General features: G+C 30.1%; 1 protein-coding gene across 7 annotated transcripts in view; it reads left to right on the top strand.

Annotated features, from left to right (window-relative positions):
- Positions 1-1,516: 1,516 nt before the first annotated feature.
- The window catches only part of Prp4k (Pre-mRNA processing factor 4 kinase), an 86,430-nt gene continuing 61,688 nt past the window's right edge, over positions 1,517-26,258 (top strand). For 6 of the 7 annotated variants that reach the window (XR_012757466.1, XR_012757464.1, XR_012757465.1 and 3 more), the window contains exons 1-6: positions 1,517-2,029; positions 3,885-4,067; positions 10,380-10,683; positions 12,535-12,677; positions 15,592-15,912; positions 24,186-24,295. Coding sequence is in view for 1 of the 7 variants with exons in the window: in XM_075373804.1 (XP_075229919.1) it covers positions 2,025-2,029; positions 3,885-4,067; positions 10,380-10,683; positions 12,535-12,677; positions 15,592-15,912; positions 24,186-24,295 (1,066 nt within the window). In the remaining 6 variants the exon portion in view is untranslated. Of the gene's footprint in view, positions 2,030-2,177; positions 2,292-3,884; positions 4,068-10,379; positions 10,684-12,534; positions 12,678-15,591; positions 15,913-24,185; positions 24,296-26,258 lie in introns of those variants that run through there. The other variant, XR_012757467.1, reaches the window with a different exon arrangement.

The raw sequence follows: 26,258 nt of genomic DNA, 5'->3' as shown, positions 1-26,258 counted from the left end.
CCTATTAAGACTAAATAAAATTATATATACATATTTTTCACATTTTGCCTACTTAACTAAATACAAATTTATTAAATATTACATATTATTCAACATGCCTCCTTAACACATTCAACACTGATGACACTGCAGTGGTGTCGTAGAGGAAATTGCTCCCTACTTTTCACTATTTGAAAGTACAAGTCTTTTAGAATAGATTGCACTTGAAATGGACATGAAAAAGTTCTTAAAAGCCAAAATAAGTACAGTTGCCTTAAAAGTATTTTTATAAACTAATTTCAATATCTCAGCAATAAATAAACCAATTTTCTTGTTTTACAATAAATATTGCCTTTGTAAAAAAACTGCCATTTTTAATGGGTTTTCGAATTTTTTGCATTAATTAATAAACGAAATTCAACGCTTAAGGGCTTAAATTATAGGTACAGCAAATGCCCACAACGTTTTCGCCTATGAAGTTTACTTTGGCCTACAAAATTGAAAAACACATTTAACCACCTTTGAACGGCCGCCATTTTGTCCAGTCGCATATAAACAAGTTATACTTACCCTAATCTACAACCCCATGTAATTCCCTTAAATAATCGACCTTTCCTCCCTTCAACTAGACTACATTGACATAATATTAAACCATATATTTTAAAAACCATTGAATAATTTCCAAGAACAAATGGGAAAAAGTACTTATCGGTTATACGGGACCCCTACTGAAATCCAATTGTTTTTTGCATTTTCCAAGAAGCAATGTGATGGGTGGGTTACAAAACTCGAGAATTTGTATGCCGCTTGATGATGCACATGTTGCGTCATACTTTAATATTTTATTATTATGGTTCCGGTTATTGTAAAAATAAAAAAAACAAAACAAAAAACTAGTTATATATGCTAGTGCTATATACTAGTATAATTAAAAAAAAACAACAAAAAACAGGGCAGCAGATAAACAGAGAAAAAAATTCAGCAGTGAATGTGTTAAGTATTACATACGATTAATTTATTAATATTCAACAGGATCAAAATACAAGATTAGAACGAGAAACATGTGTGAATAGTATGAAATTTACAAACATAAATTTGACAAAAGAACCGCACATTAAACAAACACAAAATAAATTTAAAAACAAGAATATGGTTAAAATTGTTTACAAAAAAATTTATTTAAAATCTAAAACTATGTGGACAGATTTAATCTTAGATAAAATAATTTGTAAATAGCTTTTGAGAATTTTCTTGTTTTCTATTTATTTTAATAACCATTTAGTAGTCTAACTCTTTCTTTGTATTTAAACACAAAACTGACCAAACATACTGTTTGACTCAAACTAAATCAGCCTCTTAACTGTTTTATGTCGGCACAGTAACAGTGCTATTGGTAACCATTGGCAGTAATAAATTCTTAACTTTGAAAGTTAGTTGTTAATATCTATTAATAAATAAAAAACAAAACCAATAATGCACTTTGCTAGCGTTCACATCGTTGCCATTCGAACCACGATAAAATTTGGTAGGTAGTATAGTATACTGCCTCTGATCAAGTTCTCAATTCGAGGTCACTAGTAGATAACAATTTGAATGATTTACGTTTTTTGTCAGTGCTTTTCGACGGAAATTCTAATAATTCAGTTTGTAAATACAAACCCTGAGATTTCCAGGAACAAAACTTTTCAATTTTGAACTTATCACTTTAGACGAATTTGTTTTACCATAGTGATAAAAATTCAAGATGGTTGGATAGAAATTGAGCGTTAAAAATTTTCTTAAAGTAGGTAACTATAAAATAAAATGCACCCTACATGAGATAAATCTGTCATCAGCTTGCAAGTATGTGCAATTTTAAGTAATCTTCATTTTAAGAACGTAAATAACGAGGTACATGATAAATGAGCTGTATTATTTGTTTAGTTGGTAGCCATTTTGTGGTTGGTGATAGTGTCATGGCGTTTACCAATTTCATTTTGTTGTATGCGTTGTCTTTTTTGAATTGAATTTGCTCTACTTAAATATAGTTTTAACACAGTTTAAATATGACGTAAGTAAATTTTGTTATGTTTTAATTTGTAAGATAATTATTGAGTTGATTCCTTAGTGAAGTTATGAAAGTTTCCAAATTCATTGTCTAGCGTTCTTCATTATTTTTAATAAAACTATTTCTATTTCTAGGTGAAAAATGTTAGATACAAGTTAAATGCTACTTTGTGTTTAGTAGATGCCGTTTAGAATCATATTTATCCTAAATGTGTTATTCTGTGGTGTTCAGTTGGGTGTTTTTGCTACGTTGAGGATTTGTTAAGGTTAATATTTTTTCCTGTGGATTTTTCATGTAATGTTTCAATTCCAGCTCTATTAATAGTGTTTTTTTTGTTATTAATATGGTTGGCTATTTTAATTATATTGAGTTAACAAATTTATTTTATTTCTATCATACCGTTACAGTACAGATGTACACTATTCTGCTTAGCCACGTTTATATTCGCGAAGGCGGCAGTATTTTATTGTATTTTGTTAGAACATGGTGTTACAATGGTTATTAAAATAACTAACAGTTCTATTAGAGTATTAATAATTGTATTGTGAATTACGAAAACTAACTTTGATTTTTTTTAAGACAAAAAAAATAGTGTTAAATAAAAACAACTCTGTGTAAGAAGTTAGTGAGACCATTGTGAGATATAGTTAGTACATTGACATGGATGTTGATAGATGTAAATGTGTTTGTATGTGTATTTTTGATGAGTTGTACCATATTCTGAGAAATAATTCCACAAGAAACCCTAATCTAGATTAAGGATTAATTTAGTTTTACAGTTTTTAAAATTCCCCATGTATTCTTGTTTAATTGTTCTAATAATTTTAATCATGTTCTCATTTTTATTGTACCTAATTTAACAGTTTGTTGTTTCATTCAAATTTTAAATTGAAGTTTGATGTTTAAATTAAATTTTTAATTTAAATATGATCATTGATTTTGAAAGGTAACAATGCAGTATTTTATGTAGGCTTCAATACATTCAGTTGTTGATTTATATTTAAATTCAGAAGTATAAAATACCTGTAATCCTAATTTATCTGATAACATTTATAATTAGTTAAGTGTAATATTTATTATTAGCCTTTTGAAAAAAAAAATCCTTGAGAAGATGGATTATTAATTGGGATGTGCTCTTCCAAATTTCAGTGTATGGACCCTAGGTTCATTTTTTTTTTGTAATGGTCTATTAAAAGAGTTATGAAAGAATGTTATTATTATTTTCTTTTTAATTAATAATTTGGCTCCAATTTTTTAAATTTATCTTTTTGATAATTTTGCCAAATATATACTACACACCACATTGAAAGTCATGTAATAAATATATTATAAACTTTCTTGGCAATTTTTACCATTTATATTCTCTTTGAGAACTAAATAGACTAATTCTGGATATAGTAAGAAAAGAGAGTACTGATGATGACTAGCAGGTTGGTAGGATATGAGAATATGTCTGAATGAATAACAGCCTCATGTCTATTTAGAAAAACATTATTATGAATAACTTTGTTGTGTAACATAGGCAACTTTTTGTTGATGTTCACGATAGGTTATAAATTGGTATTTTATTTAATAAAAAACTCATCTATTCAATAACTATGAAAAGACAATTTTTTCTGTTGTGGTCACTTCTCTTAGTAGTTCTTGAGGATATTTATTACATTTTTAAAAAGTATGAATATTGTTAAATTATTACAATAACTTATTCTCAGAGAAGATTGTATTAAATAATTTTATTAATTTCATTTAGACTGTCACTTGAATTATAATTCATGCGAGTGGAAATTAAATTGTAAATATCTTGACCTGTGACTTAATTTGTGATTGATTTTAATAATGCTTCAAACTGTGATTACAGAATGTCAGAATCTGAATCTGTACAGTCTGAAGAATTGAAACCAGAAGGAAAAGATGCTATCATTACGAATAGTAAAGAAGATCTACATGAAAAAGACGGTAAGAAAAAAAAGAAGAAAAAGAAGCATAAACATCATAGCAAACATAAAAAGCACAGTAGTGGTGATGGCGACAAACATGAAAGGTATTTAAAAATATAAGTTGTGTCTTGTTATTTTTGACTACAGCTACATGGCTTTTTTGCAATCATCTGTTTTGCTATTTGTTTTGTGCATAATATTCTAATCCAGTGTTTCTCAACCTGGGGGGAAGGATCTGGAGGTCAAACTGACCTCAAGTTTAACCTGAATCTGGAAACTTGACCCTGTGGGGGTTGCGATCCCTGAGGGGATCGTGATATGAAAGGGGGGTCGTGAAATTAGCCTACAACTTTACACATAAATAATAATGAAGCCATAACATTTATTAGTTCAGATGTAAAGAAAATAAAATGAGAATCTTGTGCTTATTTTTCATTTAAAAGTTTCTCTATATGTAGATCTATGTTAGAAACACCCAAAAACCAATTGTTTTCAAGTGATAAAAGATGATTCCTGTATTTAGTTTTTAGTGCAGCCATAGATGAAAACCCCTTTTCACAGAGGTAAGATGTAGTAAAAAGGATTGATATCAGTGCTTTGACTAAATTTTCCATACTCACTTCGATGAGCAAGCAAAATGTATCTAATTCTTCAAATGTGAATTATAGCTGTGATGTTTTTTTGGCAGACATTTTGATGAACTGTGAATCTCAACTGGTTACTTAGCAGCTGGAACAATGTTTTCACTAAATGGATTCAGTACCCATCTCTGCAAAAAATTATTTTTATCTTCTGAAAAATGACAACTGAATTTTTAACTCGCGCAAATCTATCTTCATGCTATCCAAACTGTGGTTGGTAATAGTGTCTTCTTCATCCAAATTTTTCTCAATGTAATCAGGAGTGGAAACATAAAGATTTAAGCTTTGAAGGCGATAATCCATGCATCAAGCTTGTAAATGAAAGCATGAACTTTGACTATCATTAATAAAATATTTTTATCACATTCAAATTGTTTGAATGCAAAAATACATCAGCCAAGTAAGCCAATAGCAACATATACTCATTATTCTGTACAAACATTGAGAATGTTTGCTATCCCGGAAAAATATTATATATCTCAGAACTCCAATAATTGGGTTAACACTTTCCCCCGTGATAACAATCTGACTTCTGAAATTATTTTCTTTTTGCTCATTTCATTCCATAATTTAGGAAACAGCCTGTTCTGTAATGACTTTTAATAAAATTAATCATTTTTACAGCTTTACAAAGAATTTGTTTCAGATTTTCCTGCATTTTTTTTTGTGGCAAGAGCATCTGAGTGGACACAGAAATCCACTGATCTTTTTTGTTTTATTGCCTTTGCACCAGCACTACATACTGCAGTACATTTTATTTGGTTAATGTTATAGTTTTTAGTGCCTCATGAAAAATAAAAAAGACCATTGTCCTGTTGCATGACTTGGTATTGATTTTGCAAAAACATATCTTTGATTGATCTGTTCCTATCGTGTTCATATCTCACAAAATATAGAACTGAGAATTATTTGCCACGTCTGTTGATTCATAAAAGGGTCAATCCATTTGAAGTGACCCAAAGGTGGTTGCTTGACCAACTAAAAAAAAATTGAAACTTACCCACTTGTTTCCTACATGTCTCAGGACCTAAAAACAATTTTTAAAATTTTTTTATTTAAGCAGTTTACCTGTGGTGGCCATTTTTGTTATAGTGTGCACACCTAATTTTGTGATTCTAAGGGTTTACAGAAAAAATCATTATTAAAAAACTATTGGTCCTGGAAGGATGAAACAAAAAGTTTTCAAGGTAAAAGATAAAAATCTCAAAATTGCACAACTTCCAGTGTCTTTGTAGACGTTTATGGGAAATAAAAAGGTTTCTTGTGTATTGTACTAATAAAAAAGTTATAACCTCTAAAAAATCATGAAAAACCTGTTAAAAGCGATACCATTTTGACTTGCTAAATAAGTGCTCCAAGGCGGTTTCTTCCCTTCTTGGCATTTTAATATTTTTATACTTATTATTATAGTTGAAATAGACTTGTATGAACCATTCAACTGCAGTGTTCATGTTATAACAGGTGCTTGAAGTCATATCCATGTCAGGAAAATTCATGTGCAACATGCTCATTTATGCTTGTTGCATCATTTAGCTTTGCAGTTACAGACTGATCAGTCTGACAGTAGTCGTGTGATCTGATCACATCCTTACAGAGTGTCTCAAATTTCATCCTGTGTTTGGAAGTGTTTATTAAATAAATAAGTTTTACTTAATAATATTATATTTGCATATTTTAAAATTGGTTCAATTTTTATATTCTTTTCAAATAGTTTCACATAAAACAATGGAAGAACAATGTTCCATAGGAATTTTATGTGACTGAAGAGTTTTATAGAACAGTGTATGGTATAGTGCCAAAAGAACTCATTAAAATTTGTGAATTTAGCGATGAAATCCAACAACTTATTTTTTACATATTAATTCAGATGTCATTAAGATTAGTGTTTGTAAATATCATGAAAAAAGTTTTTGTCAAAATTCAGTCACCTATATAGCCGGTTCTGTTGTGACCGTTAACCGTTGTAACCGTTCTGTGTTAACTGTTTCAAAAGTATTTTTTTCTCAGCAGAACAAAGCACTATATGTATGCAAAGACCAAGAGCAATACATTCCCCCACATCACAATATTGAAAAATTGAATTTTTTAGCATTTTTGGTGTATCACCTCCATCAAATAACTACAGTGAATGGGTCATTCTCACACAATTTCAAGAGAATTATCAGAAGAGATATCACGGGTGTTGGTTAACCACACTAAATAATAAACTTTCATTGCTATAAAAACAGGTTGTTTCATTGCAGAATAATTAAAATTTTACTACAATTTATTTTTTCTTTGGTAGTGTTTACAAAATAAACAAATATAATAATAAAATGAATTCTTGAAAAAAGATGTGTAGGCTACTCATTGAAATCTCAGTTTGTCAAAAATATTGAAAAGTCTCAGATATTTTCAAAAATATCTACAAAAACACTGGAAGTTGTGCAAATTTGAGATTTTTATCACCGGAGCAGCTCCATCAGAGTTATTTGAAGCCAAAATTTGAATATATAAAAAAAATTAATTTTCAAAATTTCATAAAAATTTAGGGATAAGTATTTCACCATTAATATTATTTATGGTTAAACTATACTAACTTATACCTACATAAAAAAATAATTCAAACTGTATATGCCATCCCTGCCTCTTGAAAAAATTACCAAAAGTGAAATTGAACAGACTTTCATGTTCAACTTTAATTTTCAACTGGTAATTTTCTCATAGAGAGAAGAGAGATAGGTAAATAAACCACTGGACCAGTCTTTTACCTTGAAAACATAAGTAAATTGCTTTTTGTTTCATCCTTCCAGGACCAATAGTTTTTTAGTTATGATTTTTTCTGTAAACCCTTAGAATCACAAAATTAGGTGTGCACACAGTGACAAAAATGGCCATCACAGGTAAACTGCTTAAATAAAAAATTTAAAAAAATAGTTTTTAGGTCCTGAGACATGTAGGAAACAAGTGGGTAAGTTTCAATTTTTTTGGAATTGGTCAAGCAACCTGCTTATGTTTTTTTGGGACACTTCAGATGAATTGATCCATCCATGATCTTTTGCAGGAGCTATGTTGTAGCAAATAAAACTAGAAAAATCACTTAGTGTTATAATAAAACACAACACAATATAGTCAAATGAAGCTAGACTAAATAACATTTTAAGCTCTGTTAGTAGACAACAACAGATGTCTGTATGATGTCATCATACAGATATGTTGATATTTCTACTTCTCATGATATAGTATATATATTTATTTATTTTTTCTTTATTTATTAAAGATGTATGCATATTGTGTAAAAGTAAAAATACAGAAACTATTCTTAATTGTAAGTAGTTGATCCAAATGAGGTTATTTTTAAAAAAAATTTACAAATTTACGATTTACATAAAATCATTATGTGGGAACACAATTTCAGTAGCATATTTGAAATCAGCACCCAAATTACAGTGAGAAAAGTTGTGTAACACGTTAGAACAAATTTTGTGTTTAGCGTTAATGACTATACCTTGACTATACCATTAACTATAACCCTTCCTCCATGAAAGAAGTTAAATTCAGAAAACTGTGTTTCTTGTTTACACGAGTAACGCCAAAATTAAAATGTTTTTTCTAAATTGACAAGAAAAGATCATTATTGTGTGACGTAATATTTTGTTTTTATCTTGAACAAATGATGTGCATTAAACATCAAATAGAAATTTTTTTTTTACATTTTAGATATGAAAATGTGGTTATTTTAACTGTCGGGTGCAGAGTGCACATGCATGTTTCAATTTTACCTGTGGTTTTGGTAGGATATGGATTGGATGAGAGGGCTCAGTGATCTACTCTTGCCAGGTAAATGGCTGGGTTGTTGAATGAAGTTGTTGGACCCTAATAACTTTCTTCAACTTGCTACTGGCAAATTTTGATTTAGCCTGATAATAATTATTATAGTATAATGTGGTATGCTTTCTTTCTGGAAATAATAGAATTAGCAATGATTAAGGTATCACATTGAAGCATAACCTCAGCAATTGTAAGATATTGTTACGAATAGGCTTAATGAAATTTAATAGAGCATCTGCACTTAACAACTCTAATGTGTGTTGAGTCCAGTGCATATTTTCTATGCTGAGTCTTGACCTACTTACTGTATTTCTTCGTCAAGGTTGAACAAATTGAACTTTACTGTCATGCATACTTTTCCCACTTTATTGTCACCGTCAGCTATTTAAATATAACAAAACAGATGATAACCATGTTTTTGCCAAATTCTCACGTAGTAAACGTACACAAATTAATTTACACTGAAGGATGAAGGTTGAGCGATTCCTGTAAATCATTCTTCACGGTTGGTCAGAGTGTTTACGTGTGCTCTATATGCCTCACCAGTGCAGTACATTTACTGCTGAATTGTGCTGAGTTTCAGTAAATGTGAACTTCAAAACATTATCTGACATATTCCCTACACAAAATAAAATTATATTATATTTTATTATTGAAAATTCAATAGTTATGGATATTCACATATCTGTTTCTATTCATAACAATAATCATTCATAATTTACATATAAATTGTGTATATGTAATTCTAATTTACGTTAATATGTGTGCAGTGCGGTTTGCATGGGATGTGTATACATGTTTATTTTTGTATATCTAATGTTAGATTATTAATTACATTTATTTTCTCTAAATTATTACTTTAAATTTCTTTATTATTTTTCTGATGTAGTTTTTATATTTATCTTGTTTTGGTTTATATACTGTTTATGAGATCCCTCTACTACCTAATATGTTGTTTTTTGTTCTTTCTGTAGTACTTAGATAATTAATGTGGGATATTTTTTGCCAATTTGCTTCACATTTCCTAAAATTTTCACAAAATTTAGCCATCAGTTCATCTTTAGTGCCAGCATTTTGTTTCTTATAATCTAGGCATGATGGTTATCTATCTTGTATTTCACTTTTAAAACTTAAAACCGAAACTATTCATTGAACAAATCAGATGACATCCAAGTGTTGTTTTGATTTCTGCAATAAAGATGTGTGATAAGTGATGTTTACGTGAAGGATTCCTTTTCATGTATTAACGCTATAGTATTTGTTCATGTCTTAGCTCAGTCAGTTACTGCAAGGGGTATAGTTTATTTCATGTAAGTGTAGAACATAATATAGACCATGTGCTTATCATTGCATGTGTTCTAAGAGGAGGAGTTCATTGGAAGTGATTATGTTTCCTTTAATAATTGATATTAACTGTTGTAGTAGAAATTCTTCTTTCTTTTACAATCCTTTTCCATTCTGTTTATGAAATTATGAAAGCATATATGTACCCTAGTAGTAATAATGTTCACAGCATAGTGCAAAAATATTTTGCCACTTTACTGAGAGTCATAATAACGATTTAAAAAATAATACCCACTGTATTTAAACCAACCTTTAACTGCCCTGTAGACTACAGAAATAGTTATTTTTTTTTAATGTAATCTTAGCATTTGGAATGTTGAAATGGCTCTAATGAGAAAACATGCAAAAATGGGATATATTTTATGTGTAATGTATGCTGTAATCTTGAGAGGCTTTCTTTAAATTAATTCAATTCACATCAGTGCAGAAAAGATAAGGGTTAATTAATCTGCTATAAAATTCATTTTTTTCCCTTTGGTAGTTAATTAGATGTAACTCAAAGACAAAGTTCAAGTTTTTTCTTCTTTTTTTTATTATAATACTGTAATGATGGTAATATAAGGCTACATTATCATAATCATTTGATGATATATTTATTTGATAATTTTTTTATGCATATAGAAAACATCATAAGAAACACAAACATAAAAAAGAAGCTGAAAATGGTACAGTCAAAGATGAAAAGAAAATTAAGAAAGTAAAAGATAGTATTACGTTATCAGATACAGAAAATTGGAAACAGGATACTAAAGATGTGACTAATTTGAGTCTCATTAATGGAAATAAGTTACTTAGTTCACGTGATGAGGCTGATCCATCATTAGAACCAGATAGGAAAAAAAGAAAAAAGAAAGCGAAAGAGAGTGATGAAGATGTAACTGTAATTGAAGATGAAATGAATTTAGAAGAGTTAATGAGGCAGAAAGTAAGTATTGGTTATTACTAATTTACTTTATGATTAACTGTTGTCAATCAGTTTCATTGAAAATTTTGTTGGCTAAATGGCTAATTAATTATCTCTGTTATTGTTGGTTATTTTCAAGGTAGTAAACTATTCCTGTGCGAGTTAATTGTTTGTATATATAGAGAACATTTCAGCATCCTAAAGAGAAGCGATTGCTTATCTCCGATTTATGTTTCAATTTATATAGTAACACATTCAATATGACATTTTTAAAAAATTTATTTAAGCTATCAGTCAAAAGAGTTTTTTTCTTAATGAATTATTACAATGAGGGACTGTAAGTAATGGAAAAAAATTATACTGATTGGAATTCTTAAAAAAAAGGGGGGATTTGGTTTCCTGCAAGAAGCAAGTTTCTTGTCAAGCCCATCAAAAGCTAAGGGAAATGCTGTGTTCTCTGTTAGATCTAATTCCTGGATATATGTAGAATATAAATGTGGGTACTTACGTATTAACGCCACCGCAGCTACAGCTGCTGTTTAGGTTATGTTGACTTCGTGTACTGACAAATTGTATGTATATCAAAATAACCTAACTAAATATAACCTACGCTCGCTTCGCTCGCTAACCTCTTACGTATTAATGCCACTGGAGCTACAGCTTTATTTAAAAACAAAGTAGTCAATCGGATTTTGGTGCTGTAACATTAAGGTTATATTATTAATAAGTTGTATATATTATGCATATTTAATGTTAATTATAAGAGGTTAGCGAGCGTAGGTTCTATTTAGTTAGGTTATTTTGATATACGTACGATTTGTCAGTACACGAAGTCAACATAACCTAAACAGCAACTGTAGCTGCCGTGGCGTTAATACGTAAGTACTTAAATGTGTATATGTCCATTGAAATTAATGTATTTTCAGTAATGTGAAAACAATTTCTGTTTATTTTAAGTTTAAACAATCAATCGGCACTATCTGCCTTACAGTATATGTTCAAATCAATGAACAGTTGATTATTAGCTTTATTGCAGTATTCATTTTTGTTATAAGAGAATAATTTTTTAGAAAATAATTCTTAAGTATGTTTTTCAAATTCATATTAAAAACTGGAAATAGAAGGGTTATTATATTTCTGCTTGTTATCCCAAATTAAAATTCTGGTTAGGTTTGGAGAGTATTGAATAAATCAATCCAGAATTTATTGCCTATTTAAAAATGATAAAAGTTTAGAAGGAGAGAAAGAGGAAGAAGAGAGGAATTTTTACTAAAAACTTTTTTAAACAAATTTAATGCTTCAAGAAAACATTTGCTCAGAAAGTTGAAAACTAATCATTTTATTATTATAAATAAATGCTAGAACAGAAAAGGGCAAATATAAGCAAAAAAATTAATTATTTATTGAAATCTTTAAAAAATAAATAATTTCTGAGAAAAACCTAGTAACAGCAATTAAAAATTGAATGTTGTGCAATATATTCTCTTTGTAAGCATGTAGATAAGAACAAAACCACATGCTTCATCCCATCATTTGATACCTTCCTGTTAAACAGAACTAAAGTATAGTGTACTTATATAGTATAGCAATCATGTGGCTCTAAGTGACCAAATATGACTGTTAGGAAAGGAATCATTATGTGTAAATTTTTGAATTTCATGTGTTGATTTGATTTATCATTTTCGATAATGGAACCTTTTTTGTTCAGAAAATGCCAAAATGTGTAAGATAATAGTATGCATGACATTTGTTTGATTTATGATTTCAATAGTTTTAATAAAAACTTGCAGTTTCCTTTTCATTATATTAAGATTGTTATCTTGTTATATTAAACTTTACATTAGATGAGATAAATTTCTTTTATATTTTCAGGCCCTACTTCAAGCACGTCTAGGAGCGTATATGTCCGATACAGATACATCAAAATCTGAAAGTGAAGTTATTAATTTAGTTGATGATGAGTCGGATGATGTTGGAGTTAAAAATCATGACAAAAGAAAAAGAAAACATAGTCGGTAAGTAATTTTTTTTTTCTAGCAATGTCTATATTATACAATCATATATGAGAGCTGTCCAGAAAGTAACTTACATTTTAGCACAAAAAAAACAGGAGCTGTTAGAAGAAATTTATTATATACAATTTGAAAATATATCCTTAACTAATTTTCTACATAGCTGCCAAATAAATTGAAATGATTCTCATATCTGTAGATGATTTTTTATTCCTTCATTAATAAATTCTGCTGTCTGGTTTTTCAACTACTTTGTGAGATCTTCCCGGAGCCCCTCATGGAGTCGCTGAGTTGCCAGCAAGTTTATTAGTTGTTGTAATCATTAGCTTCTTGGCTAATGATTACAACAACATCCTTGATGACCCCTGCCGACAGCTCATCTTATACACCACTTCGGCCAGGACGTTCGGGGTCGATCCCGTACTAAAAGCCCCCTCTGACTAGAAGATCTTTATTCCCCCACTTCCCAATGTCTGCAATCAATTCATCCACCTTCTTGAATTCCATTACTTCGATGTTGGGGTATAGATATACACTGTATATCACATTCCCTATCCTACGCCCATGCCATACACTTCCAAGGTCACTGCTATGACCATGCCACATCAGTGTTTAGTGACCACATCAGTATCTGTGACCACTGCCTATTTAGTATCTGTGATTGTCCTCCAATCAGGTTCACTGACTAAAATAATGTCGACTTCCCATCATGCGTCTGTGGCTCTGCTGCTCCGGTTTACATTGATCTGCAAGAAATGCATTATTGTGTTGCTCTTTCATCACAGCAGTCGCCACTACCTCCGATGCACTACCATTACCTATCTTTTCCTCCAGCATTCCCTGCACGCTGTTGACATTCTTCTTGTGGTCCTCGCCATTACACCGAAAGTAGAGCCCTTACACTTCGCCGACGTATGGCCACTTTCTCCGCATTTGTAACATTGCTTTTCTTTCTCTATCTGTGATATATGACAATGTATCCTCCAATTGGAATCCTTCTGACCACTTCCAATTTTTGAGCCGCAAAACCCAGAATCATGACTTGCATTTCATGTGCCTCCGTACGCAGGCCTTAATGAAGTTACTTTGAACTCTGCTTCACTGCAGCCTGTGTGTGCTGCTGCTACCAATTTGGCCACCTCTTCTGCAGTTACATCATGCGCCAAATCTTTTATGTGGTTGAATGGTGGATACGTCTGGTTTATTTCGACATAAAAGGTTTAGAGCATGATGGAAATAACCGCATCTACTGCCCAACCTCTCTTACTGCAACTTCTTCAACTCTTTGACAGTTTGTTTTAGTGCCTCGGCCTTCTTTGCTCATACTCTTATTTGGACTTCCTCGTCTGCTCTCTTCCTTACTGACAGTACTTCAGCCACTCCTTTATCAACTCCCTAACTGATTTGAACAATTCAGCGAAGGAACGCCCCTCAGCTTCTGTAATTATTTCAGTTTTATTTTTTATTATTGTCATTGTATTTATCTAATAATTTTTAAAATTATTTATTATTATAAATACTTTGTATTCACTTACATTTTAGAGATTAACATTAATAAAAATTATAGTTTATAAGATAAAACGAAGTTTCAGCGAGTATTGCCGGTGATACTCATGGCACACGAATGATACATGTGTGACTAGGAGGCTGTGAGTATCGCCAGTGCACTCACGGTTTGATTTTATTATTTGAGGTTTATATTCAATTTCAACTATATGTATACTAAACATATGCATTAGAAACCGTAATCAATTTTTATCCCTTACAGCCTAACAGGAATGTTTTTCATTAGACATTACTACATGTTAACATGTCAACATGTTAACAAATGGTTAATTTCATTCCGTTTTAGCAAAGATTCACAGATGGAAATTTGATCTGTTAAGTTTTCATTGTTAAATCAATCGTGTGGCACCCAAATGTTGAGTTTTTAAATCCAGCCTTCTTCAAATGGTTTAAAACTATTTTTTGGTTTATGCTTAGTTTATTATTGATTGATATTATGACTGCTATGTGCCTGTTTTGTTAATTTCCATGATCTCATAGATTTTTTTCAGTTACTGGTTGGCCAGACCGAAGTGCATCATAAACATGAAAATTTCCAGATTGAAAATGCTTGAGCCATCTTTGATGCGATACTAATACCATATTTTGTATCTATAAACATCACATCTTTTTTTTAGCAGCCACAGTCGTAGTCTTCCCTTATTTTCAAGGTGTAATAACTGTTAAATAAACTAATATAATCAAAACCATTCTAGAAAAATGTTTTTGATATGTCACTTTCAAAAGCTCACAGGAGTTGCCAGATTTGATTAATATTACCAGAGTTATGTGGTCCTAAAGCCATCTGGAGAATATGAAGAAACTTTTCCCCAACCCCAATATTAAAAAAAACCAAAAAAAACCATCCTTAACAAGTGTTCGTAAGTTTAAATTTGCCTTATTGATTGTCACATTCAAAATTTAATTTGTTTGCATTTAGCTACCTCATAAACTAGTTTGGTGGAGTTTATTGTTTGATAAAAAAAATATTTAGAAAGCTCATTAAGAATAACTCATGTATGTTTATTATTTTGTGTAGTTAATAATGTGTAAAATCTTTTAAATTTTTAATTACAAATTATCAAATATGTTAAATTATTTTATATCAAGGGAAAGTCAACATTTTACTTTCCTCATACTCATTTTTATATTTTTGTTTATTTTTCCTTTACGGCAGTCTATTTGGTGTTAAGGAATGTGGGAACAAGGAGGATGAGTTCTAACTCTGCTGTCTGGGTACTGTAGTGAATAGATTCGTCTCATTTTGTTATTAATAATTGGCTATTACTGTTAAAAGATAATTTCTATCTGAATTAATTTACTTTACAACTTTTTGCTTGTATCTAATTTGTTTTTCCTCTTTTGCTTTCAGGAGTAGAAGTAGAGATAAAGATTTATCCAAAGATGATAAAAATGGTAGTGAAATGTATAGAGATTCAAAAAGAACTAGAGCTTCTATTTCAGGTAAATATCAGACTAGGAAGGATAGTGAACTAGATGATAGAGAGGATGATAGGAAACGTGAAAGAAGAAGAGAAGAAGCTAGAAGAAAAGAAGATGAAATTAGAAGAAGAGAAGAAGATAGAAAAAAACGAGAAATGGAAAGGCGAAGAGAAGATGAAAGAAGAAGGGATGAAGATAGAAAAAGAGAAGAAGATAGAAGGCGTGAAGAAAGGCGGAGAGATGATGAAAGGTTGTTATTAAAATTATTAAATTAATTAATTGAACTTATAGTTCAGTAAGTGCTATTAATAAAAAGAAAAAAAATCAGTTGTTTGTTTGCATTGAAAAAATTTAAAAAAAACTTATTCATTTATTTTTTTTGAAAAAGATAAAATTTCTGCTTAATCTTTGGTCATAGTAAATGTTTATTTCATTATTTATTATTGAACCCAGTATCTATTAGATAAAGTAGAGTTATGCTACCACTCTTCCATGAAGGTTGGGAAGTTATCCTAATTTTTTTCTAATTACTTCAAAATTTCTTTAGTCAGTTTTGACACCATCTTTGGTGAGTGGTGCTGCTGTTTTCACTCTGCGATTAGGCGGTGTTTCTGTTTGCAGTTTTTTTTTTTAGTCCTACAAGTATTTAAAATGTGACGATTGTTCACCTATTATTATATGTTTATATAATTTTTATATTGCTACGAGGAAGGTTTTCAAATGCTTGTTTGAGTTGCATCCTGTTTGCTTATACTATATTATAGAATTAAAATGGTTCAATTTACTTATTTTAAAGGTATTATGTTTGTTTTTTATTGTTTCTGAATGTAATAATTGTTTTGTTGATTATTCTGCAGGATACGTTAATGGAGATTTTTAATGTAATATGTATTATTTTTATAATTTTTGGTTTTTATTTTTATCTGTTTTGCTTTGTTGGATTTTGTGTTACTGAAAAATATTTTATGTATTTAAAATATTTTTAATAATTAAGAGTATTTTTTTGTGGCTCAAAAAGTATTATTATTTTTTTTTTACTACTGTTCTTTTTGTAGTTATCAGTTTTTATATTTATTAACCGTTGACATTATTAAAATTATATTGATATTTTTTAACATATTTGACTAAAAAAAAAAAAATGTGATTGCAGTTATTGAAAAAACCTCTTCTATTATTGGAAGTGAGATTTTAGTGAGAATGTGTAACTTTTGTCTTAAAAAAAAAAAAGAAAAAAATAAATCAATAAAGAAAGAATTAATTTCATTATAGTATCATGTAAAGGAGGCTCTGTGGTCTAGATCTGTTAAATGATTTCAAGATGTAGTTTAATGTAAAAGAGGCTCCTTCACTCAGTAGTTTATATTAAATGCATACTTTTATTAAAATTCATGTATTTGAATTTTTTTGTAATAAGGATAAAATCAAAACCTAAACCGACAACGATTGTTAACGTTTATATGCCTACAAGCGCCCATGATGATGATGAGGTAGAGTGTGTATACGAAGAGATTGATGAAGCAATTAAACACGTAAAAGGAGATGAAAATTTAATAATAGTTGGAGATTGGAATGCAAGCATTGGAAAAGGCAAGGAAGGAAATATAGTGGGTGAATACGGGCTGGGCAAAAGGAATGAAAGAGGGGACCGACTTATAGAGTTTTGCACGAAGTATAATTTAGTAATTGCCAACACCCAATTTAAAAATCATAATAGAAGAATATACACTTGGAAAAAGCCAGGCGATACTGCAAAGTATCAGATAGATTATATCATGGTTAAGCAGAGATTTAGAAATCAACTCGTTGACTGCAAAACTTACCCTGGAGCAGACATTGATAGCGACCATAATTTGGTGATAATGAAATGTAGATTGGGGTTTAAAAACCTGAAGAAAAGTTGTCAGATGAATCGGTGGAATTTAGAGAAGCTTGAGGAAGAGGAGGTAAAGAAGATTTTTGAGGAGGACATCGCAAGAGGTCTGAGTAAAAAAGATAAGGTAGAAAATGTAGAAGAAGAATGGGAGAATGTTAAAAAGGAAATTCTTAAATCAGCAGAAGCAAACTTAGGCGGAATAAAGAGAACTGGTAGAAAACCTTGGGTTTCAGACGATATATTGCAGCTGATGGATGAACGTAGAAAATATAAGAATGCTAATGATGAAGAAAGTAAAAGGAACAATCGGCAATTAAGAAATGCTGTAAATAGGAAGTGCAAACTGGCGAAAGAAGAGTGGATTAAAGAAAAGTGTTCAGAAGTGGAAAGAGAAATGAACATTGGTAAAATAGACGGAGCATACAGGAAAGTTAAGGAAAATTTTGGGGTACATAAATCAAAATCTAATAATGTGTTAAACAAAGATGGTACACCAATATACAATATGAAAGGTAAAGTCGATAGATGGGTGGAATATATTGAAGAGTTATACGGAGGAAATGAATTAGAAAATGGTGTTATAGAGGAAGAAGAGGAAGTTGAGGAGGTTGAAATGGGAGAAACAATACTGAGATCTGAATTTAAGAGAGCATTAAAAGATTTAAATGGCAGAAAGGCTCCTGGAATAGACGGAATACCTGTAGAATTACTGCGCAGTGCAGGTGAGGAAGCGATTGATAGATTATACAAACTGGTGTGTAATATTTATGAAAAAGGGGAATTTCCGTCAGACTTCAAAAAAAGTGTTATAGTTATGATACCAAAGAAAGCAGGGGCAGATAAATGTGAAGAATATAGAACAATTAGTTTAACTAGTCATGCATCAAAAATCTTAACTAGAATTTTATACAGAAGAATTGAGAGGAGAGTGGAAGAAGTGTTAGGAGAAGACCAATTTGGTTTCAGGAAAAGTATAGGGACAAGGGAAGCAATTTTAGGCCTCAGATTAATAGTAGAAGGAAGATTAAAGAAAAACAAACCAACATACTTGGCGTTTATAGATCTAGAAAAGGCTTTCGATAACGTAGATTGGAATAAAATGTTCAGCATTTTAAAAAAATTAGGGTTCAAATACAGAGATAGAAGAACAATTGCTAACATGTACAGGAACCAAACAGCAACAATAACAATTGAAGAACATAAGAAGGAAGCCCTAATAAGAAAGGGAGTCCGACAAGGATGTTCCCTATCTCCGTTGCTTTTTAATCTTTACATGGAACTAGCAGTTAATGATGTTAAAGAACAATTTAGATTCGGAGTAACAGTACAAGGTGAAAAGATAAAGATGCTACGATTTGCTGATGATATAGTAATTCTAGCCGAGAGTAAAAAGGATTTAGAAGAAACAATGAACGGCATAGATGAAGTCCTACGCAAGAACTATCGCATGAAAATAAACAAGAAGAAAACAAAAGTAATGAAATGTAGTAGAAATAACAAAGATGGACCACTGAATATGAAAATAGGAGGAGAAAAGATTATGGAGGTAGAAGAATTTTGTTATTTGGGAAGTAAAATTACTAAAGATGGACGAAGCAGGAGCGATATAAAATGCCGAATAGCACAAGCTAAACGAGCCTTCAGTAAGAAATATAATTTGTTTACATCAAAAATTAATTTAAATTTCAGGAAAAGATTTTTGAAAGTGTATGTTTGGAGTGTCGCTTTATATGGAGGTGAAACTTGGACAATCGGAGTATCTGAGTAGAAAAGATTAGAAGCTTTTGAAATGTGGTGCCATAGGAGAATGTTAAAAATCAGATGGGTGGATAAAGTGACAAATGAAGAGGTATTGCGGCAAATAGATGAAGAAAGAAGCATTTGGAAAAATATAGTTAAAAGAAGAGACAGACTTATAGGCCACATACTAAGGCATCCTGGAATAGTCGCTTTAATATTGGAATGACAGGTAGAAGGGAAAAATTGTGTAGGCAGGCCACGTTTGGAGTATGTAAAACAAATTGTTGGGGATGTAGGATGTAGAGGGTATACTGAAATGAAACGACTAGCACTAGATAGGGAATCTTGGAGAGCTGCATCAAACCAGTCAAATGACTGAAGACAAAAAAAAATGTATTTGTATAAGATGGGTAAAATAATGTGAAAGATGTTGGTGTGACTGGAGCTGGAGTGGGAAGAACTGTTCATTGCCTGCAATTTGAGTATTATCAGTCATATTCGCTTTTGAACAAGGTTGCGTATATGTGTGCTGTTGTTTTTTTAAAATGTGGTTAACTGTTAAAGAACGTGTATTTGTGATAGAAACTTATTTAGAGATAAAATTTCTACTTAAAACTAATGTCTGTATTACTTGAAACTTATGCATTATGCAGGCAAAAGTTCAAGAAAAATTTGAAAAGGAAGCACCACTAAAAAGTGTTATTCAGAAGTTTGGTAAAAAATTTAGTGAAACAGGTTCAGTATTAGATCAGAAGTGTACCTGAACAGGTCAGTTTTAATGATGCAGGTCATGCAAGACAGTAAAGTAGCAGTTACAAGATCTCTTCATAATCTTTGTGAAGACTAATCTGGGAAAGGAACATTTCACTAGGTTCAGCCCACACTGGAGTGAGGAGAATACCTGAAATGTTGTCCATATTGAATGCAGGTTTTTCATGAGCTGATTAATGTTGAATATGCTAAAATGGTTCATTACTGTCAACGGTTCAAGAACTTCATTAGAGGCTACATTGGCATTTTAGATCAAGCTTTTTTCACAGATGAAGCATGGTTTCATTTCACCTTGTGGGATTTGTTAATAGTCGGAACTATCAGACCTGTGGTACTGAAACCCGCACATATTCTTTGAATCTCCCCTGCACCCCCAAAAATAGTTGTATGGTGTGTAGTTTCAAGACTGACGAATAATAAATATGACTCTTGCTTTTTGAAAAAAATGCTGCTGGTAACCAAGAAATTATCAACAGTTCATAGCCTTAGAGCAAGAGGATGAGTATGATTTCTGGTTACAACAGGACAGTACTACATGCCATACAGCTTGCTTTACTATGGCTTTTTTCAGTGGAAGAATAATTTCTAAAGGATTGTGACCAAGATCCCCTGATCTGATTTATCCAGACTTCTTTCTGTAAGTTACATAAAAGAAATTGTTTATAGGACAGTCCACACACCCTGCAGGAATTGATGCAAATATTACCAATGCCATTTCAAATAGACAGGGTACAGCTAACAAGAATAACCAGGAACATGGTCAAACAAGACAAGTGTAAGAAGTAGTAGATAGACATCATTTTCAGTACTTTATGTAAATTATTTTATAGATAATAATAAACTAATATTTATAAACTAGACTTAGTGATGGAGACTGTTGTAAATTGAACACTGTATTACCTTCTTTACAAATTCTGTGATTACTTTTGCAGCCTGTGTAATATTTTACTTATAACATATAATATTAGCTTATGCAAATGTTTCAGATTTTGTTACTCTACTAATATTACTTATGCATAATTTCATTATATTCTCTGTGATGTTATGAAGTATTTTTCTTACTTCAGTATGTGTCCCATAACCTAGGAAATACAGCTATATATCCTTGTAGGCTGTGCTGTGGCAGCATGGATTTAAAATCTTTTATGAATATGTCATAAGTTATGTTAATAGTGGAAAATATTAAAACACAATTTATATTTAATTCATATTTAAAAGCCATTCAAGAGATGAGGTTATTGATGTTTTGGACATTGGACTGATTTAACATCAGTAAATATTGTTAAAGGATAAATGGGTATTTTTCTGGCTGTTACAGCATCCTACAGAGGGGCAAGCATTTATCTGAAAGGTAGTTGACTTCATGAAAATTTAACTTGTTTGTTTTTACTATAAAAATGATCAGTAAGAGCATAGGAAGTAATGTAAGGAATAAAAAATGTTTTAAATTAAATGTAAAAATTAATCAAAATTTATTATTGCAAGCTATTTTTATTTAAATAAATGTAGGCATAATCATGATGACAGTTTTTAATCTATCTGAGGGTTGGGGGAATTAAATCACAACCTTATTAAAACTATTTATTTATTTTTTTTTTAAATATTGACTGCTATTTAAACTGGTGCTTAAAGAAAGAGTAACCCAAACTTTGTTTTAACAATTATCTGATTTGAATAGTTAATTATATATACTTTAAAAATTTAAAGAAGTTCGTTCAGTTAAATATTACTAATTATTTTTTATTTACAAAATATTTGAAAGTTAATATTTTATGTTATTAAGTTAATATTTATGTTATTACAATAAAGAATGCATGGCTTATTTCAGTTGACGTCTTTGTTCAGAGGATTTGAAATATTAAGCTATATGGGTCTATAACCATTAAAAAAGAAAAGTATTGAAAAAAAGGTTAATAACTGTTTATTTATTTATATTTGATTGGTTGAGTAAACACTTAAATTGAGCTATCAGATTTGGTGGTTGTTACAGCTTGCCACAGTAATAATTAAAAGATTACATGTTTAAGTATCCTGTCCATTTTAACTGGGAAATTGATTAAAAAATTAAATATTTATAATATTTTGCAGTTTTAAAAAGAAAAAGACTTTTCGTTAAAAATAGCAAAGGCAAATTTGATTGGTTTTGTAAGCTTCTATTTCTACACCAAAAAAAAAATATTTTTTTAAAAAATAAAATACTAATTTTTAAAGAACTTGTTTTAAAAAAATGAATTTACTAATGTTGGGATTTGCGAAACAATGTACTAAGATTATGCTGCTTGATAAGTTTATATCCTAAGATTGCTCTCTTTAAAATCTAATTGGAATACCCTACTGTCAGATAATCATATTTAGTGTAAACATGAGTAAAGGAGTCTCAAAATTAATTATTCAGTTAAAATCAGAAATTTATATGTAATAATTTAGTTATCTTTTTAAATAAAATAACATAATAATGAAAAATTGAAAATTCTAACATAAAACTGAAACTTAGCTAGAGCCCTAATTTATTTACCATTATACATTACAATGAATAATTATTCATTATTTATTCGTTATGAAACAAGTATTGATGTATGTAAAAAAACAAAAACAAATAATAAACACATAAAAAGAAAATATAAAACAAACTCCTTTGCTTAGAGTATATTTGACTCATAGAACACCCATTATTAATATACTTGAGAGTCGTAGAACCCTTATTATTTATCTACTTGAACTTTGATATTCGCATATTAGAATTTTACAAATTGTTTTATTAATACTTATACTAATATGGAATTGGCCAATCCGAAAGTAATTCTAGTTGTAATTTTGAATATAATTTATCTTAAGTATCATTTTTAATAGTTTTTTATTAAATAGTCGACGGATTAGTATTATTGTAATGGATCCATTGAAACATTATTGCAGAGAGACCTTTAATAATAAAGTTTCTCATACCTGTATCCAGAATAAAATATAAATTATAAATATTTTGAACAGTTTTCTGAACAACATTTTACGAACAAAATCACTGCACTGAAGCTCATACCGACGAATCCAAACATAAACTGCGTCTTATCGATTATCTCCCTGTCTAACCCCACCACCATTCCTGAGCATTATTCAGTCTATGTGAATGTGTGTACGCACACTAACATAACACTTTCTGTGGGAAATGTTTTTTTCCCATTTCGAGCATGATCTCATAATAAAATTTATTTTTAGCAAGATTGTGCAATGAGAATTGAATGAAAAAATAGTTTATGCTTATCCAATTAAGCCGTGATTATCCACAATCAGTCTTGCATTCACTGATTGAATGTAAGATTTTGATCACGAGTGATCACTCGCATTTTTAAAATCGTCCGTCAACTTAATACAAAATTTATAAAATAAGAAGTGTATAATACAAATAAAGTAACCAACTTAATTAAGCCCTATGAGCCTATTTTAGTCAAAATTTATAATTGTTACAGTTTACAACAAAAGCTGTTGTGGTAAGAACCTGGATCCATAATACTAAAGATGGTGCTGTGATTTTGTGAGAGCAATACAATGTTTTAAAATTTTGTTTTAAGTTGGCTAGTAGTTGTTAAGCTGAGTCGCACATGTTGTACAAGGTTATTTAGAAGGAAACTTCTTCTTCACCTCATCTTTTGAGTGGTTCTTGATCATGAATGAAATGTAAACTTTGTTGTAATATTTTCTGCTTCTGACATGACTTATACATCATGAATGATCTTAAATCCATGTTGCCATATATAGGCTATTGGAACATATAGCAGTACTTGCTAGGGTAAGGATAAGCATAGTGGAGTAAGAAAAATATTTTATAACAGCACTAAGAACATTCTGAAATCTTCTCACTTTTGAAGGAATTTTCAAGGTATGATTTATGACTAAAAAACCATTTAAAATTTGCCAGATTTAAACATTTTTATAAAATATGAAAAATGCAATGAAAACAGAATTGTTTTTCTGGGGGAAAAAACTAATATTTTAACAGGTTAGAAAACTTGTTGCGTGGGATAAGATTGTGTAAAGCAGTCAGTTATAAAAGATTTAGATTCTTAATTATTATTCTTGATCCTAGCCAGACTATTTCAGATATGTGATAAGCCTTTTGTTTTATTATATTTCTTTGTGTTTGTTAGGAGACGAGATGAAGAATTAAAAAGACGTGATGATGAAAGAAGGAGGGATGATGATAGAAGACATAGCAGCAGAGATAAGCATTTACTTCCCAGAAGAAGCCGGTCAATTGGTAATATATTATAAAATTATATTTCAATAATGTTCATTTTAATAATGTTTTTTTTCTGACACCTGAATACTGGGTGTACTATTATTAATACTGTAACATCTTCAAATTTCAAGTTATAAGTACAATATAGTTATTTATAAAACTGAAAAATGAATGAAAATTACTATGTAAATAAAATTTTGTTTTCTGTATACATGGATTCACGCACATTCATGCTGCGCACACACGCACAAAGTATTTTTGTAGGAATTTATAACAATTAAGATCTACTGATTAATTAATTTATTCATGTAAAATCCATTTCATGTAATTAATTTATTTTGCAATACTGTTAAATCACTGGAAAATAAATCATATTCAACACATTTTGGCACAGAGTGTACAGCAAGAGTGGCTAATGGAATTTGGTTAGTTGATATTATAGGTTTGAATTTTCAAGGTTTATTTTGAGTTTTGTTGCTTATAAAATTGATAACATCAACTGTGCCTTTGCTTACAAAGTGTTTGAATTGATTTAAACTGTTTGGTCCATATCTTCAAGGTTAGTTTTTATATATATTTGTACAAACAGATTGAGACGAAGTTGAAATTTCAGTTTAATTTTAATTTATACACATATTTATTGTTCAATATGAGCTGCATAAAGTTTAACCCATTTAGAGAGAATAAAAAAAAAATCTTTTGACTTCTACTAGTTGAACATGCTCATTCTGTAAAGTTAAATGAAAAACTGTACCTAGTTCTTTTATCTTTAAAAAAGTCTCAAATTCTAGAACTACTTATGCTCTTAAATTATGGGTCAGTCTATCACATACCCACCCTTGGTTTATCTTAGAGTATTTATTTATTAGTTTTGTGCTTAAAATGAATGATTAGATTACAAAAAGTTACTTTCTAATTTTCTTTTTGTAAGTGGTATGAAGTGCTGTGGTCAGTAGCCATTAACTTAAGTAAGCACCAGTACAGACAGTGAGATTATTTATAGCTAAGAATGCTGAAATTTAAATATCTATGGGAGGTTGATGAAAACATGGCTTTGATTAATGGAATTATGTCTATTACTAGACATATTTATGTAATTTAACCTTGTTTACATTCTAAAAGCTGAGAGTGGCATTCACTGTTCTTAATTATGGTAAATCTATCGGAATCAAAGCATTCATCATGACAGTGGTTGTTGTATTTATCTTATTTCATAACATGTTAATTTCTGAAGTGATCCCAAGATATTCTGGTGTTACAGATCCAGCTCTAAAGAAATGTAGTTTGCTGTCTTACCCCGTATCCAATAGTTTTTTGTTTTTGTTTTCGCTTTGTGAATGACATTCGTAGCCAATTAGGTGTTACAATTCTGAATAAAATCTATCTGTTGTCTGACAGTTACAAAAAAAAAACCCAAATTATTTTATTCTTTGGCTTAAATTTAACTTTATTAAGTTTTGGTTCATTAAGGTAACTTACATTGTACTTGTAATAATATTTTTAAAATTTAGGACTTTTTGATTAATGTATTGTTATTATATCTGATTAATATTAATTACACATATTAACCCAATTTTTATGTATTCTGCCTGTTGTCCTTAACAATCCTATGGAGTTTGTGGGCTGTGAAGCCCACTGTCCTGCCAGCTATGTAGTTTTCACAAAGTTAGTAAATAATTTTCCTGCAGTAAAAGTTTTTGTGGTATTAGATTGATGAACTTTCATTGACTTCTGTTAAAATTATCTAATGTATAAAATTCATGATGCACTGGAAAAAAATTCATTCCTGGCAAGGAGTAGAAATCCACAAAAATGAAATACAAAAAATTATACTTGAGATAGAGTTTTAGATTTTACTTAATTTATGTTAAAGAGTTTTTGATATTTTACATCCAAAGCCAATATGTGGAAAACCACTTCTCATTGATAAATGAGTGCTACTCAAAATTTTGTTAGTAGATATACATCGTAATAGTCATTT

Source organism: Lycorma delicatula, chromosome 8, assembly GCF_047948215.1.
Source record: "Lycorma delicatula isolate Av1 chromosome 8, ASM4794821v1, whole genome shotgun sequence".
Classification (NCBI taxonomy): Eukaryota; Metazoa; Arthropoda; class Insecta; order Hemiptera; family Fulgoridae; genus Lycorma; species Lycorma delicatula.
This window is presented reverse-complemented; position numbering and strand designations above follow the sequence as displayed.